The 21,166-nt window shown below is 53.7% G+C and overlaps 1 protein-coding gene across 1 annotated transcript; it reads right to left on the bottom strand.

Moving 5' to 3' along the window:
- Positions 1 to 441: 441 nt before the first annotated feature.
- Positions 442 to 19,177, bottom strand: Ubxn11 (UBX domain protein 11). Its single transcript, XM_051171573.1, has 14 exons — positions 19,079 to 19,177; positions 18,083 to 18,111; positions 17,562 to 17,660; positions 14,371 to 14,471; positions 13,898 to 13,952; positions 13,271 to 13,350; positions 11,183 to 11,309; positions 3,590 to 3,804; positions 3,329 to 3,406; positions 2,299 to 2,419; positions 2,063 to 2,166; positions 959 to 1,032; positions 740 to 880; positions 442 to 659 (listed from the first exon to the last, which is right to left on the bottom strand). The coding sequence occupies exons 1-14, from the start codon at positions 19,147 to 19,149 to the stop codon at positions 461 to 463; spliced, it is 1,494 nt and encodes a 497-aa protein (XP_051027530.1). The 5' UTR covers positions 19,150 to 19,177; the 3' UTR covers positions 442 to 460.
- Positions 19,178 to 21,166: the final 1,989 nt, after the last annotated feature.

Raw genomic sequence — 21,166 nt, 5'->3', positions numbered from 1 at the left:
CATCTGCCTGCCTGACACCTGAGGGTGGCTGCCCCCAGGGCTTCCTCCTTTGGAGCCAACTGATTCAGTGTGGGTGGGTTATGGGGGTGTGTACAGTGGCAGTTGAGAGTATGGGGGTAGTTGTGGCAGTGGTTTTATGCACAGTATGGAAAAAGTATCCACATGAGCCTATGGGTCTACGAGCATCTGGCTGTCTTCAGAGGCCTCACCCCCAGTGAGGCTCCCCTGCCTCAGCTAAGACAGAATGTCAACCCAGCTAGCGCGGGCCCTCCCTCCATTGGATCCACTTAACACAACTTGGAGAAAAGGAACCCAGGGGACAAAGAGTCAGTGGCTACGCCAGCTGGAGCTCCAGTTACAGGCCTGAGTCTCTGCACCACCCCCTCCCTAGTCCAGCCTTCCCCTCAAGACAGCCCTGTCTAGAGAGCCGTGTGGAGCTCATGATGTCAGGGGCGGCACTTTATTCAGGGTAGTGAGCCTCGGCCAGGGTGGCGTCAGAGCCAGGACCAAGGCTGGGGCTTGACAGCGGGGCTCTTCGAGCCCGTAGCAGCAGTGTTGCATTGGGAACCAGGCCTGCAGCCTGCAGCGTGAGTGCATCATCCTGATAGACCGTGGGTGGGAAGGTGCTGAAGATTTCAAAAGTGGCCGAATCCATGTCCCTGGGGGTCCATTGGAGTGCATCAGGCCAGACCATGGGGCCAGGAACTCCCTGCAGCCCTCAGCCCTGCCTTGTACCCACCTGGCCTGTGCTAAGAGGTTCCGCACGTCACCAACTGTGTCCTCAGGCCACATCATCAATAGGAAGGCCTGCTCCCCGTTCTCAGACTTGATGCGCAGCATAGAGAGTGGGGGCACTGGCGTGCTGGGTGACTCCAGGCTCCTGCGGGTCCAGAGGCCCTCAGTTTGGCCCAGCTCCTTTCCTCTCTGCCCTGCTCTCACCTTTCCCCCCAGCCCTCACCTCTGCCGCTCAGAAGCCAAGGCAGGTGTCTCCACTACGATCTCCTGGATCCGGGCAGGCATTGGGCAGCAGTTCTGGAAGGCAGGCAAGGAGTGGATGGAGCCCTACGTCCCGCCCACGTCATCCCCTTTACCCTTTGAGGGGACTGGCTCACTCATGAGCAAGGATGGAGGAGACTGTTAAGCCAAAGAGCTGGGGTGTTGTGTGTGAACTGAGGCCCGAGGAGAGAAGGAAAGGGACGGAGCTCTGCAAGGCAGCATTGCCATTCTCCCGGTCCACTGTAGGAGACAAAGCCACCCTGATGGATGGAGGCCAGGCTTGGGGACCTAACCTAACCTAGGCAGTTGGGGAAGACACCTAAGCGGAGGCCAAAACATCCTTCAGCAGTGGCCATCTGCAATGGAACAGGGGCAGGCCAGTTCCTACAACCCAGCAATCCTGACCTCGCTCTTGAAGCGAGGGACCAAGTCAGACAGAGAGGAGGGGAGAGCTAGAGATGGAGGGCGCAGTGGCACAAGGTGACCTTCAGTGCCAGGATAGTGACCTTGGCTTTCTCCCAAGAATCCCCAGAGAATTCCAACAGAGAAGGCTGCTGGGGGCACGTGGCTGGCAGGAGCAGAGATGAGGTGGGAGGGCCCGCTCTGCAAGCATGTCTGTGAAACACTCTGGGGTCTAGACTAGGGTGGTGGGCTGCAGGGAAGAACTCAAGGGATGGCCAAACTGGACAAGGCAACACATCGGCAAGGGAGACAGGAGGCTTAGCGCCCCTGTCTTGGGTGGACACAGAAGATAATGAACTCTGAGCATCTGAAAGGCCCGGACAGTTAGCAAAGAGGACCTAGGCTCCTAGCTCCCCAAGGACAGGATCTAGGCCTTGGGCTCATCCTCCCATCCCCCCAGCTGAAGCAAACCCAGCTGCCCTGTGAGGTACAGCAGAGTCCACACCGGCTCCACAAAGACACGATACAGTTCTGAGGGTCTCCCTGCCATCCTGGCCTTCACAGGGAGCCTATAGGCCTGAGGCTCCTGACAAGACACAGTAGGTGAAGCCAGGGTTGGTGACCCAGCTCCTGGAGAGGGCTGGGTAATTAGGGCTGGCCTCACCTGCAAGGTGTCCCTGATGGGGCCCCGGATGTCAATCACCTCGCCTTGTCGGATTACACACTTGGGAAGCCTGTTCAGAAATTTCTCAGCAGTCATCCTGGAGCCTGCAGGGAGGGCATTGGGAACCTTGGCCCAGGAGGGACTGCCCGTGCCGGGAGAGGCTACCTGGAGCTTGCTCTGCACAGCCCCTTAGCCAACCTCGGGTCGGGGGTGGGGTGGGCGGGGGGGGCAGCTACCTGAAGCATCCTCCACCCTGTCGGTGACCTTGCGTATTTTCTGCCGGCCCACCACACGACCCTCACCTGGGAATGGGCCCAGCCCATCCTCTGGGAATACCTGATTGCGCAGGTCGCTTACCTGGCAGGAAGAAAGGGACACAGAAGTGGGGAGCCCAACTCTTTCGCCCCAAATCTTCAACCCCCACCCCTGCTTGCCCAGAGGCCTCAGGAACAACCCAAGGGATAGTCACAGGTCGTGCTGCTGTCACCTCAGGCCCAATTTGTGCAAGCCACCCCGCTTACTCATAGTATCTGAAGCCACAGTCCTAATGACCTCCCCCACTGGAAGCTGAACACATGAAGGTATGAGTGTCAGGAGAGGGCAGAGCCCGGCTCTCGTCCATCACTGCAGGTCATCACAGTTTCCCTGTCAAGACTATCTTCACTCACCTCAAAGAAACAACCCAGTCATGACTCACACTGTCTTGTGCATCATGGTGGCACACACCCTCGCTGTGGAGATAACCCGCCTCTGGAGCCTGCTGCCTCCTGGTCCCCTGGCAACAGCCCTGGCAACAGACAGGCTCATCTCCTGTCCTTGCTGCTCAGCCAACTCTGCCTCTTTTCAGTGTTTGCAACTCGTGCCCTGCCTCCCACCCCAACCATGTGGTTTCAGAAGCTTCTGGGTGAAACTAGGCCTCCTGTGCATTACAGATCCCTCAGGAGCCCAGGCTGTGAGGTAGGTAGGTGCCCTGAATGCTAGGAAGGGCCAAGTGCTGGTCCAACCGCCAATGCTGTACCTACAAAATGCCAGCAGAGGGCACTGTCTGCTGCTCAGCTTGGGGACCTCGTGGCCACTATGGTCATGACAACCTCCTTCCTCTATTCCCAAACTAAACCTCAGACTCATCCTCCTGCAGGGCATCGTGAATGAGTCCCCTGAGTGGATGGTTCCCTCTTAGGATGGCTGACCCCTGAGGAAACTGTTAGCTTCATTCTCTCCAAAGCCACACAGGAAAGAAAGGGTGGGTTGAGGAGCCCTGGTTACCTTAAAGGGGACTCCATCAGGGTACAGTCGCTGGAGCTCTGAGGGAAAGAAGCCATCCAGTATGTCGCGGAGGCAGCGCTGCAGGGGTGAACAGGTGAGGCTCTGTTGCTATATGGTGTCATGCTACAGGGGGCCTGCTACCACATGAAGCCGTCAACATCTTACTCTGGATTGGAGGGGTGGGGCCTGTGTGCTCTGTGGAGAGCAAGGCTAGTACAGTGAGCGGGGTGAGCAGGCATGAGCCCCAGAGCTCTGTCCTACCTGTGTGGAGGGGTCGTGGAAGGGCCGGAAGGGCCCATCAAACATGACGATGCCATTCCGGTAGAGCTTCAGTGGGATTGGCTCAAGGGTGCGGAGCTGTGCCCCACCAGGCACTGGTGTCACCTGCGCCTCTCCCTCCACAACCAGCTCACTCAGATCCTGCAGACTGGCCAGCAGCCTGTCAAAGTCCACCTCCGGGGGCACAAAAGAATCCCCTGGCAGAAGGGATAGATGCCCATGAGCCTCTGCAGCTGTTATGTGCCCTGGCAGCTCTGCTTCTGAGGGCCCTCCACACAGAGCAGAGGCCTCAGGCCCTACAGGGGTAACTGCACTAGGCATCAATGGTGGCTGTCTTTTACTGGGTGTTTAGTTGTCTTTAAGCCCTGGTCCACTAATAGGATGGCCCTGAACTCCTTTTGATCCTGCCTCTGCCTCCCAAGTGCGGGGATTCCATGAGTGTCACCCCCAGAGGAGGATCACTATACTTTGTGTCAGGGGTGTAATACCCATCATCCTGTTCGTCCGTTTATAAATCCTACACTGTAAGGAATACACTCTTTTCTATTTTCAGAGCTGGAAACTGAGACAGAGGGCCTTTGGTGGCTTCTTTGCAATGCACAGCATTGAGAACACAAGCAAAGTTTGATACTAGGTCCGTGTCAGGCACTGGGTTCGCAAAGCTCCCAGCTCTGGATCAAAGCTTTCAGGGTTCAAATCCCAGCCCCTGCACTTCTCCCTGTGTGGCCTTACCATAATGCTCTGGGCTAGAATGGGATGCCAATAGTGTTGGCCTCCCAGGTGGCTGTAAGGCGCCAAGGAAATGGCCACGTGAGGGCGAACATGGAACAGCCTGACCTGTCCACGTTTAATCACTGCTCACCAGCTCTACCTCAGGCCAACCCCAAGGCTGAGAGGCTGGGGCTATTTAATCTCCACTTTATGCATGAGGAAACACATCAGAAAAATGAAAAGTGACGCATCCCAAAAAGTGACGCATCCCAAGCCACCTGGCAAGTTGGAGGATGTAGGACCAAACTGCATCATCAGGGACAAGGGGGAGGACAGATGGCTATTAGGGTGTGGGGGTCAGATGCTATCCAGCTGTTTCTGCGTCACAGACTCTTGAATGTCTGCTGAGGCCCTGGACGCCTCTGGAAACTGTGCACACATGGCCGTGCACCCATGGCTGTGCACAGTTGTAGGGCTGCAGATGAAAAGACCAAGCCTGCCATGAAGGTGGCCAAAAAAAAAAAAAAAGGCAGCAGGCAGGAGGGGAGCTGGCTCCTAGAGTGTAAGCCTCCAGCACACAGCTGGCTGTGGGCTCCCTGACAGCTGTTTTCCCGAGGACAGCTGTCAGGGCTTTAGGAATCCATCTGTTCCTCCCCGGGGGGTGGGGGGGCTGTATTTCCTGTTGTCTCTGCTGCTACTGAGCTGTAGGCCTCTACGAGCCTTCCTTTCTCCCTGGACATGGCTACTATCTGAAGGGCTAAGCCTGCCCCTCCTGCCCTTGGCTCCCCCCCCAGCCCCCCACCCCCGTCTAACCCTGTTTTGTGTACCACCAACAGCCCAGTTTATACGATGCCAGGAACTGAACCCACGGCCTCATGGATGTGAAGCAAGCACTCTTTCAGCTGCCTTACACCCTGCCCCACAGTGATATTGACACAGACTTCCTTTCCAATCACTTTAAGACCAAATTGAGAAAACTAAGAACCGAAAAATAAGAACAGTCCTGAACTTCCTCCAACTTAGGAAAGTGAAGTCTGCCATAGAATGGAGCCAAGGTTGCTGTCCAAAACAAGCTACCTCACAGCCAAGGCTTAAGGGACAGACATGGAATGGACAATAGGGTAAGGGGACAGACTGGATGAAGTCCCTGGGGTGGTGCTAAGAAACACTGAAGACAAAAGTTTGCTTCAGAAGACTGGCCTGGACAGCCGGAGGCTACAGGGTAATAGCAGAGCATCTGCACCAACAAGAAAAAAGGTGGCAGGAAGAGACAGAGGAAGTGAGGTGGGGAACGGGTCTGCTTTCTGCCTAAACACATAAAAGAAACCTAGGCCAGGCCAGGAAGAGGGCAGAGCGGGTAGGGTGGGCTGGGCTGCCCTTGGGTCAATGGGTAGGAAAGGACTGGGTGCCCAGGGAGTAAGGCAGGATGAGCCTCGTGTGGCCAGCACAGGGCACACTTGTAAGTCAGTGAGCACTTGCTAAACAGCTCAACGGAAGCCTTCATTTGGAGAGAGGTGTGTAGGAGCTCCCACACGAGGCAATGCAGCCCCAAAACTAAGTCCTGTGTTGGCTCAACCCCATGAAGAGACATGTCCCTTTTTTGGGATGGGCAGGTACAAACCCTGACCAGGCTGAGCAATGGTGGCACACGCTTTTAATCCCAGCACTCGGGAGGCAGAAGCAGGTGGATCTCTGTGAGTTCAAGGCCAGCCTGGTCTACAGAGTCCAGACAGCCAAGGATACACAGAGAAACCATGTCTTGAAAAACCTAAAAACAAAAACTCTGACTCGGCCACAAGATCATGTCAGTGGCCCTGACTGACTGACTCTTTGAGGCCAGTATTTTAGTTCCCTTTTTACAGCCGTATCATGCTCCTGGTCACGTGAGCCTTGCAGGGCCAGCGTGACACATTCATGGGTGGCCATGTAGATGGCAGCTGCTAAGTTTTGCTTCTTGAGACAAAGTTTCCTGGGACCCTTTTCTAGGAAGAGTCACAGTTCTAGGGAACACCTTTGAGTTACATCATGTAACTTTGGGAGTTTGGCTTTTATTTATTTAGTTAGTTAGTTATTTTATTTAGTTATTTTTTGAGACAAGATTTTTCTGTGTAGTCCTAGCTATCCTGGACTCACTTTGTTTGTTTTGGGTTTTTGTTTTTTGTTGTTGTTGTTGTTGTTATTATTTGGTTGGTTGGTTTTAGTTTTTTGAGACAGGGTTTCTGTGTGTGGCTTTGGCTGTCCTGGAACTATATCTGTAGATCAGGCTGGCCTCGAACTCACAGAGATCTGCTTGCCTCTACCTCCCTGAGTGTTAGGATTAAAGGTGCGTGCCAACACTGCCTGGCTTTGTGGGGTTTTTTTGTTTGTTTGTTTGTTTTTAATTTTTTTTTATTTTATGTGCACTGGTGTTTTGCCTGCATGTATGTCTATGTGAGAATTGCAGACAGTTGTGAGCTGCCATGTGTGTGCTACTAATTGAACCCGGGTCCTTTGGAAGAGCAGGCAGTGCTCTTAACCACTGAGCCATCTCTCTAGCCCCTTGGTTTCATTTTTAAGATAGGACCTTATGTAGCTCACACTGTATGAAGCTGAGGGTGACCTTGAACTCCTGACTATCCTGCCTCCCCATCCCAAGTGCTGGCATGACCTCTCCCCTTGGCATTTCCTTGGCCCTCCAGGGCCATACAGACAGGGCTGCTACTTGTGAGCTCAGCAGGCATGGGCAAGCAGGCAGGCATCCCTCAGCCTTAACTTCCTCTTGTGTAAAGAGAGGCAGTAACAGTCTTTGGCTAGAAGGGTGGCTGTTGTGGTTTCTCCCAGCTTACTCTGAGCTCAGGCTACACCATGCCCCACTTCCTCCAAGAACCTTGCCAGCAGCCCCTGGCCCCCCTGCCTGGCTCTTGTAGCCCCTGACCCCATTCCCTTGGCCCTTGTCAAACACTCTTGTTGTTTTGAGTGTGAAAATTTTCCTTCCCACTACTCTGGGCACTCCTTAAACACAAGTTAAAGCACTGAACCCTAACCTGGCCCATGGGGGTGCCCCAGAGGCATGTGTGACCCAACTGTCCACCTGTATGTCTGCCTGCCGGTACGTCAGGAGCAGTGTGGCTCTGCTGAGCTCTGCGAGTCCTGTCGCCACCATCGCAGAGTCCTGTCCCCCTGTCCCCCTCAGGCTCATACCCAAGAGAAGTCCGAGTGGCAAACAACCACAACAGAGACACAAAGACGCCCTTGTGCTGCAGAGCCCACAGCAGGCCAGCCCTGCCACTGCTGAAATGAGTGGTGCCCCAGCAGGCTTGTTGACAGAATAACTTGCTGCTTTGGTGCTGGTGATGGGCCACCTCTTAGGAATACCTGCACCCCAACCAGGAGCCTCTTGCTCCAGGAAGTAGCTATTGATAGCACAATTCAGCAAGCCAGGCCCACTCTGGCCATTTTCCTGCATGCTCTCTGCGACTCAGGAGGCCAGCAGAGAGAAGCTCTGAGACTCTGGGTGGTTCCCAAACATACCCGCGACCAGGGCAGGTTTGTCCTGATGCCTGCAGCTTTCACCCTGACTCCTGCTGTTGAGCCTGGGGCTGTCCTAGTGGACAGACAGTCCCAGGTACCCTAGGCACCACAGCCTTTCTTGCACACAAAATCTGGCCTATGTGCTAAGCTCTGTGCTGCATGCTCCCAGGTATCACCAGTGGAAGAGATAGTGGTGTCAAGTCCTGCTGCCTGCCCCCAGAACCTAGCCTGGGCCTTGAAACCCCTCGCTCCAGCACAGCCCTTTCCCAAGAGACGCTAGCCCAGTTACCTTAGCAGCCCGGGTATCTGAGGGACTCTGCTGGAGGGGCCAGGGCTTGAGATAGAAGCCAGGGCAGGCAGGAAAAACATGTCTACCCAGGTCTGGGCCAGAGCCAATCAGGCTGCCGGTGTGCACAGGGACTTGGGAGTTGAGGGGAAAGCTAGGGGTGGAGGTAGGGACCTAGCAAGAGACCGGTGGGCAGCACAGAGGAAGGTGGGATTGAAGAAAGAGGAGGGTAACAAGCGCCAAGCTTACTGATGCGCTTGTCTCGAGGCCCCACACCTGCTATGTGTGGTGACCAGAGCAGGACTGTCCCCTGAGGCACAGCAGCCAATGTGAGGTTCGTATTCTGGTGAGAGGCTGGGCAGTGCATCTACTAGTCATGCGTTCTCCAGGCCTCCCCGCTACTGGCCCCCTTCATGGAGAAACTGGCAATCCTTCCTAAGGCAAAAGTTCTGGATCTAGAACCTTCTAATTACTCCCCTTGTGTCAAAATCTGAATCTCTGGCTTGCCTGCCCACAGGCTGTGGGAAGTGATGGGTGCTCAAAAATGAGCCTGCAAGAAGCCAGCACTGGTAACAGAAGACCCTGGCGACAGAGTCGGGCTAGTCCCTGAGACAAGAGGGAGTTCCGAGGAGGAAAAGCTTCTAGAAACATAAGTCATTTCCTCACCTGGCAAGAAGAACCAAATGCCTCTCCCGCACTGAAAGGCCAAAACAACAGAAAAGCACAGAGGGCTCTGTGGCCCAGCAGCTCCAAGACAGAAGGCACCAGTGATCCCCACAGGTTGCTTTACATGAGGAGCACATGGCTTCAGAGGCAGACCTGGAGCTCCACCACCAAAGCCACACAGGATGCTGCTTGCCAGGGGAGGGTTGTTGGAGGAGACACATGGGACACACACACAGGAGGCAAGTTCAGAGACCAGCCATGTGACCCCCTCGCAAAGCAAGCAGGAGACACCTTCAGGCCAAAAGGGAGGCTGCTCTCCAGGATGGGAAGCCACGTGACATGGAGCCCCACCTATCATGTGGGCTCCAGGGACAAAGCAAGAAAACCTCAGTATATTCACAGCACCCACAAGACACCTGTGGTGGCCTCCTCCCTAGAGAACTGTGCTCAGAGCACCACGCCCTGGGCTGCTTTGCTTTGACCCATAGGTCTTGCCTAGCAGGGCCTTGGGCTGCCCCCCCCCCCATAGCCTGGGGCCATATTCACTTCCCTGCATCTTCTCACAGCCACGCTCCAGGGCCCTGCCTCCTCTCCGCCTCTCCATAAGTCAAAAAGGCCACGGACCTCCCCCCTCTTCCTAGATCTACCCTCTGTCTCTTCTTGTCCTCCACACCAGCACCATGTCATACATCAAATGACTGGGGACACCTCCCAGTGGGCTTTCAACTGCCCACCCCCACTCAATAGTCTTCAGACACTAGACCTTAGTTTGCTTGCTATCAAATGGAAAATCCTTTGGCCCAGGCCAAAGCTGTTTATTTAAAATGCTTTGAAAGCTGTCAAAGAGCCTTTAATCCCAGCACGTGGAGGCAGAGGCAGGAGTATCTTTGTGAGTTCAGGGTTAGCCTGGTCTACATAGCAAATTCCACAACAGAGTTCAAGGAAAGCCAGAGCTACACAGTGAAACCCTGTCTCAAAAATAAAATAAGGGAAGAAAGAAAGAAAATAAGAAAGCTGCAGAAAGTACATAAACGAACTATATTACTACTTAGATAACGGAGTTTGTGTTTTCAGACTTAGGGGGAGTGGGGTGAAGCCTAGGGCAGTAGAAGGGAGGACCATGTTTCTAAGATGAGTTTAAGAGGGTGTTTGGATCCGTGGAGCTGGAGTCACAGGCAGCTGTGAGCCGCCATATGTGGGTGCTGGGAACCGAACGCAGCTCCTCTGCAAGAGCAGCAAGCACTCTTAACCCCGAGCCATCTCTCCAGACCCTGTGTTTGTTTTTTGAGATAGGATCTTTTGTAGCCTAGGCTGGCCTCAAAACTGCTACATAGCTCAGGACAATGTTGGACTTCTGATCCTCGTGTCTCCTCCTCCTGGGCCATCACCATGCCCATGGCTCCATGCACTCTGGGTAAACACCCCACCAACTGAGCCACATCCTCAGCCCTAGCATCTGGGTTTTTATCCAGAAAGACACTTTTGACATCAACACTATTGTCATCTTTTTTTTCCTTTCTTTCTTTCTTTTTTTTTTTTTTTTTTCTGAGACAGGGTTTCTCTGTGTAGCCTTGGCTGTCCTGGACTCACTTTGTAGACCAGACTGGCCTCAAACTCACAGCCATCTGCTTGCCTCTGCCTCCCAAGTGCTGGGATTAAAGGCGTGTGCCACCACTACCTGGCCTACTATTGTCATCTTCTAGACACTTGTTTCCTTCAAAGCCTGAAGAACAAGAGAGGACATGCAGGGGGCTACACATCTGACTCCTTTGTTCCTTAAGCGAACTGTCGCATTGATGGTGACAGTATGCCCCATTCTGTTGATGAACCCGAGACGCAGGGAAGGGAAGTGGCTTGCCCAAGCCACAAGCCGCCCCTGAACAGGCAGCAGAGTAGAAATGAGGGGCTAAGTTAGATTCCGGAGCCTAGCGATGGGTCTTCCCCACCCTGAAGAAAATGGGCTCTGTCGTAGAAACAGCTCTCTAGACCCGAATCTAAGGACAAGGTGGGCTGGGGGACCCACTAGATATCAATGGCTAAACATGACAAAACAAGGCACAGGCAGGCTGATCTCTGAGATAGAGGCCAGCCTCATCTACAGACCAGGACAGCCAGGACTACACAGAGAAACCCTGCCTTAAAAAAAAAAAAAAAAACCTTCAAATGTCCAGCAACCCTGACTATCTGTGGCCCTTGGCTAATGAGCAGACAAAGACTGGACTGAGACAAGGAGACCTTGGCTTTTCTCTCCTTGGGTCAGGGACAAGGCAATGGGTGACTCAGCACCCTCTCCTCGCCTCAATACTGGGAAGCCAGGGTTTGAAGCGGAGGACCTCTGGAAGAGTGGCGGCCAAAGGAGGCTGCCTCCACTGGAAGCAGCCAGGGCAGGTGCTCTACTGTACCTGGCTTCCAGAACTTCTTGGCCTTCATCCAGTCCTGCTCATCGTTTTCAGAGACTGCCTTTTCTTCTGCATTCTCCTGGTCCATAGGCTCGCCCACCCACTGCAGGCCGTAGTCACTGAGGAAGCGCTGTGGGGCAGAAGAGGGAGATGTGGTGTGGCACCAGCTGCCCAACCCCGAGTCTGCCCTCAGCCCAGTGTGGCCTGGGCAGGGAATGTGCTGGAGGCACTGGGCATGCCCTGCCTGTGTCCATGAAAGCGCTTGACCTCCTAACACTGAGGGCTCCCTCTTTAGGAGGGGCCCATGATAGCAACCTGCGTCTTGATACTTAGTGAGGTCCCTCACGCCAGTTATTAACTCATCACAGCTCTGGGACTGTGCGGGTCTGGGCTGAGGGTGAGGAGGAGGCAGGGATACCTGCTCTTTGGGAGTGAAACTCCCTTTTCCTGGATTTTTTTTTTTTCTAAGTGAGTTCTAGGGACAGAACAAAGGTCCTCATGCTTGCAAACACTTTACTGACTGAGGCAGTCCCCTAGCCAAGGCCTTTTTTTTTTTTTTTTTTTTTTTTTTTTTTTTTTTTTTTGAGACAGGGCCTGCATAGCCCTGGCTATCCTTGAAGTCCCTTTGTAGATCCGCCTGCCTCCGACTCCCACCACACCAGGTTAGAGTAATCCACGTTTCTGGGGCCACTTTCTTCTCTCCCCTTCATTGGCAGCCACTCTGCTCACAGCTCTGTGGCCCACTTGTACTGTGGTCACCCGGGGCCATGCTGTCGTCACCTCTGTAGATGTGGCTAGCTTTCTTCCCACTGCATGTATGACTGCCCATACACCAGCCTGACCGCATTTGCCCTTTTATGGTCCTTGTCTGTTCCCACATATATAAGGACAGAACTCAAATTCACACCCAGCTTGGCTCTTGCCTCTGAGCTTGACTCCACTTACAACCTTGCAGATGTCCAACACGCACTAATATCCACTGTCAATGGTGCTGCATCCACCCCGGCTCCACCCCTTTCCCACCTCAGCAAGCCGCACCTCTAGCTACCCACTCTTGCTGGACTGACCAGAGCAGAGCCCATGGTGTCACTCCCACAGCAACCCCCAACCACCCTCACCAACCCGTCTCATGCTCTCATCCTAAGCCAAGCTGCCATGGCCTCTCCTCCCCATCTGTGTCCCATACCGAGGGTGTCTGTCAGGCCCTCTCCTGAAACCTTCAACTCAGTTCTTCCTCCGGCTGTTGCCAAACCCTGGTGCCATCTGTCCTTCAGACTGGTTTTCCTCCCTCCGCAGACATAGGGGCTTCCTTGAAACTTCTGCTCCCACACCTGTGAGGTTCCTAGCACCCAGCCCCAACCACACTCTCTCCTTTATGGCTCCTGTCCACTCCTGCATACATAAGGGTTGCCCCCAAAAGAGCCATCGTGCGGCCTCTTTGGCCTCCTCGCTCTTTCGTGACTTCCACCTCAGCCAGGATTGATTGATTGATTGATTATTTTTTCAGGATTTATTTATTGTCTGGGCATGGTGGCGCACACCTTTAATCCCAGCACTCAGGAGGCAGAGGTAGGCAGATCGCTGTGAGTTCGAGGCCAGCCTGGTCTACAAAGTGAGTCCACGACAGCCAAGGCTACACAGAGAAACCCTGTCTCAAAACAAAACAAAACCAAAAAAACAAAAAACAAACAACAACAAAAAGAAAGACATAAATTCCTCTCCAGGAGGATGCAGGTACAGTCCAGGCAAAGAACAGGGTCCTAAGATGGGAAAGAGCTCAAAGAACCAGAGGAAAGCGAAGTGGCTGGAGAGGAGAGAGAGGTCCTGATTAGGAGAGCAGGGGCCAGGCACAAACCCGCAGTGAGGTCTTGGGAGTAGAGCTGAGTGCAGCGTAGGAGGTATATTAAGCAACAGGGTGCGTTAGTAGTGTACCATGGTGTCCGAACGCTCGCGCCCCAGCTCTAAACTCTGGGTCAGCCCGGAGCAGAGCAGCAGGCAGGGCCCTTGGAGGGTAGCGAGGGGCACCTTCCAGGCAGCTCGAGACCAGGGAAAGCAGCCTGGCCATCCATCCCACCGACCTCCGCCTCTCACCTCCATCTCGCCAACCTGCCGCTGCAGCTGAACGCACTGTGTCTCCAGCTCCTCCTGCCTCTGCAGGCTTGCACTGTCTCCTGGGGGGAGAGTGGGTAAGCAATTCTACTGCTACAACCTGGAGGATGGCAGGTGCCCTTCTGGAGACCCTTTGAGAACTGCCCCTGAGTGATCTCTCTGACCTCTCTCCTGACCCTGGTGGGGCTGGAGAGATGGCTCGGCCTTTAGAAGCTGGGCTCACAGCCTGAACGGACCCTTAAGAGCCACATATTCCCTCATCCTTGGAACGTGGCTCCTCCATGCTCAGGACAGTGCAGCTTGGGCAAAAGCACTGAGCTAAGTGTGGTCTCTCTCTCTGGCCCCAGCTGTCCAGACCCCACCAGGAGTCTGTGTGACACTCTTGGAGTCTTGATACCCAAAAGCCACTGTCTAAGATTCCATGAACCATGGACTGTGTGCCTGACCACGGGCTATTTTTTGTTTTTGTTTTTCAAGACAGGGTTTTTCTGTACTGGACTCGCTTTATAGACCAGGCTAGCCTTGAACTCACAGAGATCCACCTGCCTCTGCCTCCCCAGTGCAGGGACTAAAGGCGCCACCATGCCTGGCCAACTATGGGCTTCTTACCTTGGTGCTGCTGGAGGGCCTGCACCAAATCTTCCAGGGCCAGGATCTTCTGCTCCTGAAGCAGTGACAGACAGGGTGAGTGAAGTCCTGGTGGGTCCCAGGGCCTCAGAGGGTATATATGAGGTAAGCTTTAGCCCTTCCAATGCGACGGGCCACACCTTTTGCCTGGCTGTGAGCATAAATAAACTTGTCCCTACCAACCTCTGGTACTGTGCTTCTGAGCTTTAGGTCACCCCCATGTCTCTAACAGTCACACTAGCTGAGAAAGGCACAGCCCATGTCTTGGGCCCAGTGTCTAGCTTGCCACGTCTGCTCAGCAGCCTGCTAACTCTACCCAGCCCACATTCTAGTTGCCTCTGCCCTCTGCTCAGCTCGTGGGACCAAGACCACCCCCAGGCCACGGCTTGCCATCAAAACCGGCAGTCCAGCCAGAGGAACTAGTGCCCTCCGATGCCTCCTGCCCCAGGCCCTACCTTGGACAGCAGCTCATCACTCTGGGCCTTCAGCTGCTCCTCCATTTCCCGCAGCTTCCTGGCCATGGAGGATACCAGCTCCGCATCATGGAACACAGGGACTGTCAAGTGGACAAAGTTCTAGTGCCTTGGCCTGGAGCCGAGGCTGAGACAGGAAGGGCCAGAGAGGGAGAGAACCACAGGAACAGGCACAGCACTGCCAAGCACAGCTGACGCTCCCATGACAGAGCCAGAGCCATTCATGCAGGTCCTCACAGTGGGACTTTAGTCAGTGCGTTTCTTCGTGAAGCTGGGTGGGTGCAGCAATTTGCTCCAGGTGTGTGCATTTGTGGGGTACAACAGACAGGCCACAGCTTTAAGGTAGGAGTAGGTGTGTGTGTGTGTGTGTGTGTGTGTGTGTGTGTGTGTGTAACATTGGGTGCCTTCCTTTATCACTCTCCACGTTTGTTTGTTTGTTTTGTCTGTGGGTGGGCTGTGAACTTAGAGCCATATGCACGCTAGGTAAATGCTGAACCTGAGGACTGCTGTCTCAGGTAGGGCGGCTGGCCAGAAAACTCCCACAGTCTACCTCTCTCTGACCTCCAATGGGAGCGTTTCAGGCATACATAGCTATGAGAGGCTTTTTTTTTTTTTTTTTTTTTTTCGAGACAGGGTTTCTCTGTGTAGCCTTGGCCATCCTGGACTCACTTTGTAGACCAGGCTGGTCTCGAACTCACAGCGATCCGCCTGCCTCTGCCTCTGAGTGCTGGGATTAAAGGTGTGCGCCAACACGCCTGGCTCGAGAGGCTGGGGACTTGAACTCAGGGCCTCTTTTGTTCCTAGCATGTGCTTTTACCCACTCAGCCATCTCCTTGCCATTAAGTCTGGTGACTTGAGTTGGCTTCCCGGGACGCACGTGATGAAAGGAAAAGAATGAGTTTTCTTTGGCACATACACACTCGCCCTTGTGTGTGCACACACAGGAACACATACACACAAAGTAAATAATCTATTTACTTTACATCTATTTATATCTATCCTGCAATACAAGTGGTGGAGGCTTAGTCAGCTGGGCAGTGGTGCCGCACACCTTTAATCCTAACACTCCGGAGGCAGAGGTAGGGGATCTCTGAGTTTCAGCCAGCTGGTCTACACGGTGAGTTTTGGACAGCAGGGCTACACAGAGAAACCCTGTCTCAAAATAAAATAGTTAATGTCATTGTTCCAAAAGAACACTGGAGATGTTCTAAGCAGGCATAACCAGTGCCCCGATGCATGACTCCTCACTGCCTCTCGGCTCCCCACCAGAGGAGAAATTGTTCTAACGGATATTTTTGAGCTACTGAGGAGGCTGGAACGTGGAAAAGCTAGGCTGGCAGGGTTGCTGAATTATTCCTGCTCAGAGGTGTATCAATAACACTGCATGTGTTTCCGTATTTATTAGGAGATGCAGGGTACTGAAGGAGGTAGCTCTGACTGTCAGGAGCTCTGCAATTTACTGCTAACTTGCTCATCCAAGAGATGGCCTTTTATGCATAGATCTCTGTGCAGGCTGAGGGGGAGGTGACTATGGTGACATGTCAGTTGCTAGGAAGGGGGAGACGTGGCACTTCTACTTTAGCTTTTCTGTACAGTGAAACTTTTCCAAAGTGAAGCTTGGGAGCTGGGGGTGGTGATGGAGCACTTTCCCTCAGCACGAGTCAAGGTCATCTGTGGCTACATCGTGAGTTCAAGGCCGTCCTAAACTACATGAGACTATCCCAAACCCCAACCTCTCAAAAAAAAAAAAAAAAAAAAAAAAAAAAAATCAGGAAAAAAAAAAAAAAAGAGTGAGATGGGACAACACAAGCCCTCTATGACCCCATAGATGCTACCTACCCTAACTACACGGAGAGCAGTAAGTGCAGCCACTGTCACGAGAGCACACAGGATGCCCAGGATGACTCAGGAGAAACATGGGGAACCCTGAACTCCCATTTCCCTAGTGTGCGTGCTCACTGAATGAGGTCTCTGGGACTTGGAGCCAGAAGCACCTTAAACCATGGGAACATTCAGGAGCAGCCAGCATGCACAGCATGGCTGCCCTCGCTGGCTGCATGAAGAGATGCAGGTGTCCGGGCAGGTGGAATGTCCACAATTGGAAGTGGGGAAGAAAAGGAGGTGCTGGGAAAAAAAGGCAAGGAGAAAGACCCTAGGAGCAATGCGTGACGGACACCATCAGCAACCCCAGTGAGCACGGAGCTCCTCACAAGAGGAGGTGATGGGGGCAGGCGAGGTGGCAGAGAGGCAGGTCCTATCGGAGACCTTGGTGGGGACACACACTAGCTGGATGTGGCAGGGAGAAGCTGCCAGACGATGTACAGTTTCTATAAAGGAAGATGGCGGTGGCTGTGTGACCACTACAGTCTCCAGGTAGGTGTAGGAGACTCTGGCTTGGTGACTAAGTCGTGACAGGACAAGACAGGCAAGCCTGTCTCTTCTACATTGACTTCCTGCCAATGCCAAATGGAGGGGAGTTTGGTCCAAGATCACCTGGCTGTTCCCTCCCACTGCCCTTCAGAATGGTGACCACTGCTCAGAGTATCCTGTGTGATGGCTAGGGACCCCACCAAACAGCCTCTCCCTCTCCCCAAACCCTTTTACCATGCCATCCTGTTGCTCTCCTTCCCTCAGCGGACAGTGAAGGAGGAGGATGGTAAAGCCGCTTAAGATATCATGGCTGGTGGAAAGTTCTAGCTGAATTCCCAACTTCCCCTGATCCCGCCCAGCGCCTGTCTGCCCCCTCTCCCTGTCCCCGTCTCACTGTAGGCAAGTTCATACAGCCCTTTGAAGACACAAAGTCAGGTGAGACTCCTCCTAAGGAACTCAGCCCTTTCCCACATGCAGATAAGACAGCAGCTGGCGGGAAGCTGAGCTCTCCCTTCAGGCTCCTCATTGTCTCTGAGCCTCAAAGACAGACCCGCTGACGTCACACTTGCTGGAGACTGGAGAGTTTCTAGACACAGCCTGGCCTGGAGCTTGGCCAGACCCTACAACCTGTGGCTGTAGGCTGAACCCTGTGCTGGATGGGTCTGGGGATACAGGCACTGGGGCAAGTAGCCAGGATTGGAGGCAGTGTCTCAGCCAGCAGGCAAGAGGAGGAGCCACTCACAGGGCCTCTCCTGCTGCTATGGGCAAGGGGGCCCCACACTGCGTTAGCCCCCTGCTCTCACCTTGCCTACTCACAGGGGCACCAATGCCTCCATAGCACGAAGGGACAGAGATCCTTTCGTCTGCGTCTTCTCCATCATTCGGCATGTCCACCTCGTCTTCTGTAGACAGGGACACCCAGGTCACTGTTCTGGGACCACAGACCAGAGGGCACTCTGGCCCTGGGCCCCGGCCAAGAGGAAACAGTTTATATACGGCCTCCTACCCCACAGGCTCCAGGAAGGGAAAGCTACAAGACAGAGGCTGGGGTCCATCTCTGGTCCTCCCATAGTTTCAAGGTACCCATAACCATCTTATATTGGGCAGAGGGGTTCTATGGTAGAGTGTGGGGGTCTCTGCTGAGGGAGAAGGGCAAGGGGGTAGCCCAGACCTCTGAGCATGGGGTCAGGAGCTGAAGAGCACAGGGAGCAGGCAAAATACCCCGTCTCACAAGACCTCAGCATGCTCTTTCCCTGACCACCCAGATGTAAGGAGCAGAGGCTGGCGAGAGGGGCAGGGCCACCGGGACAGGTCACACACTTACCATCTCCGTAGACTCTTATCCCTCGCTTCCTGGGAACCCAGGCAGGAAGAAGGAACAAATATAAATTAAGCCCCTTGGAATGCTGCCAAGGGAAGGTTCCAGGCCCCATGCACGGCTAAAATAGACAGAGGTTAAGCCTCTGTCTCCTGAAGACTCCCACCCCGAATCTACACTTAGCCCAGGTGAGCCAAGGGACACTCTGTACAGTGCCTAACTCCTCCCAACAGAGAAAGGTGGTGGTGATGGTGGGGGGGGAGACACGTTTTGGGTGGGAAGATCCCAAGATCCCAAGGCTATAAAGCTGGCCCTGGCTGCTCCTTGAGTACAGTGGGCCCCCAGGCTTGTTGCTTAACCTCTCTAGAGCACCCTGGCCTTAGCAAGAAAAACAACAAGGAAGCTGGGTGCAGTGGCGCACACCTGTAATCCCAGCACTCAGGAGGCAGAGGCAGGCAGATCGCTATGAGTTCGAGGCCAGCCTGGTTACAAAGCGAGTCCAGGACAGCCAGGGTTACACAGAGAGACCCTCTCCGGAAAAAGGAAAAAGAAAAAAAGAAAGAAAGAGAAAAACAAAAATAAAGGAAAGAAAGAAAGAAAGAACAACAACAAGGAAACAGGATGTAGGAAAGACTTGGCATGGGGACTGCTACAAGATATAAGGCACTGGCATTTAAAGGGGCCCAGCACGGAGCCTGGCCCAGGCAGGCAGAGCATCCATGTTTGCAGAGCCAGGGAGTGAGTGAGCAGTGAATGGGGTGGGCGAGCACTCAGCAGGCACCCTCACAGGGCCATTCCTTACAGATGGCTCTGAGCTATCTTTGGTCACACAAACCCAGGTTCCCAGAAGGCTTAAGAGAAGGAAAGGAGACACTCGGGGAGCCACCAACTGCTTTTCTCATTCCCCAAGACGCTGGGAAAAAATCCTCCTTTGGTGAGGGAAGGATCAAGGAGGAGACAGGGCGCGGGGCACTAGGACTGAGAGGCCAGCTGGCTCCTTACCCAGGGTTCACAGGCTCTGACTCTAGAGGCACCTTCCGAGTCTTGCTAAGAGAGGCCAGAGGTGAGCTCATAGCTCTAGTCTTGAGGCTCGCTGTCAGGGACTCCTGGGAGGAGAGAGGGAAGTCAGTCACCGGAGACAGGGCACCAGGGCTTCAGGTCAGGAAAGGAGGCCTCACTTCTCCAATGTGGGACTGAAGTCCCTGATACCTGCCAGCTCCTGTGAGCCACGGCTTCTCTGCTGGGAACATGGAACCTGTTCCCTGGTGGGGTGCAGGGCCTAGAACTTCCCCACGCTTAGAGTGTGGGCACAGACTACCCAAGAGGAGAGGCTGGCACTAGTACAGACCCATCACTCCCTCCCCTCCTGCCAGAACCCAGGTGCCACCCTATCGTCTGAGAGGCAGGATCTACTCGACACACTCATGCTCATGGGCCCTCGCACGTGCTCGGCTGCCCAGCGTTGAGGGGGCACATCACTTCCTCCCATGTAAAATGTGCATGATTACAGCACCTGCCAGGCAGGTGGCTGGCGGGTGTGGTCGGGTGGGGAAGTACTCACAGCCCCAAAGCACTCTGCCCAGTGTCAAGATCAAAGGAGCACCTGAAAACTGAACTGTGGCTGTGTGCGGCCGCTGCTGTTGGCACACACGAGAATCTCTTCTTCCGATGAGCAACATGCACATGCAAGCCGCTGTGACTGAAAGCCGCCACTCTGTTCCCTACATGATGTGACGAAAATCTAGCACGCCTGGAGCCAAAGAAGGCTTCTCCATCAGGGAGGGCCTGAAATGAATCTTCTCAGGCTAAATTCAGTTCGGTCCTGTGGAAATGTGACACTGAGCTCGTCCGATGTGCTGTTAGTTTTTGTCATCCTGACACAAGCTAGAGCCATCTGGGAGAGAGGGAGCCTCCAGTGAGAAAATGCTTCCATTAGATTAGGCTGTAGGCACGGCTGTGGGCCTGTTCTTGGCTGCTGATTAATGAGGGAGGGCCCGACCTTCTGCAGGCTGTGCCACTGTTGGGCAGGGAGGTCTTGGTTGGATGAAAAGGCAAGCTGAGCAAGGAAGGCATGAGGAGCAGGCAAGTAAGTGGCGTCCGGCCATGGGTCTCTGTTCCAGTTCCTACCTGGGCCCCCTCCCTGCCACTCTGTGACCTGAAAAGTATGAGCTAATAAAAATGTCCCCTGACTTCCTTCTGGCCACGGTCTTTATCACCACACTAGATTTGCGTGGTTAATTAGGACAGCTCTTAGTGGCTCCCTTCATTGATGTGCACAAGCAACAGTGACATGCCACAGCCCTGAACAAACCTCCCCAAGGGCTTCTTTCTCCCTTGAATGAAAACAAAAAACAAAAAAAACTCAAAGCTGGGCATGGTGGTGTATACTTTTAATCCCAGCACTTGGGGAGCCAGATCCTATCTTTAAAAAAAAAAAAAAAAAGAGAAGGAGGGTGCCAGGAGGAAGGGGAGAAGAGGAAGAGGGGAATATAAAATTCCCACAGGTGATCTGGCCTTGTCTGCCTCTCAACTTGTCCCCACCTGACCATCCTGCTCCGAAGACAGCTGAGCGATGCCTTGAACACTGGGCTCCTGGTCGCTTGCTAGCCTCCCCTACTGGAACGGTCTCCTCCTCTGACTTACACTCGTCCTCTGGCCAAGCTAACCCCTCTAATTTCCTTCTATTTGTTGTTAGGTTATAACTTAGCTTTTTATCTGGAAATTATCAGATTCATAGGAAAATCGTTGAGAGGCCCAGCTTGTACGCTTCACCAAGCTTCCTTCTGTAGTTTCATTTTCACAACCACAGTACAGCATGACGGTTAGGAATGGACTGTTTGTGTAGTCTGTGTGTACAGGCCAGTGCCATCTGAGTGCAGGGCCACATAGGGTTTGACCACCGCCATTGAGATGCGACCTGGGAGATGCTTTCTTTCCTTTTTATTTATTTGTTTTGTTTGTTTGTTTAGGCAGCGTCTCAGTATGTAGCCCTGGTTGCTTCCTGAGTTCCAGGAGTAGACAAATGAGTCGCCACCCCTGCTCAGCTCTGGAATTTTCTTTGAGAAAGATACATGAATGGAATCATATACT

This window comes from Acomys russatus, chromosome 29 (assembly GCF_903995435.1).
Source record: "Acomys russatus chromosome 29, mAcoRus1.1, whole genome shotgun sequence".
In the NCBI taxonomy this organism is placed as follows: domain Eukaryota; kingdom Metazoa; phylum Chordata; class Mammalia; order Rodentia; family Muridae; genus Acomys; species Acomys russatus.
The sequence above is the reverse complement of the archived record's forward strand: the minus strand, read 5'-3'. Positions and strand labels throughout refer to the sequence as shown.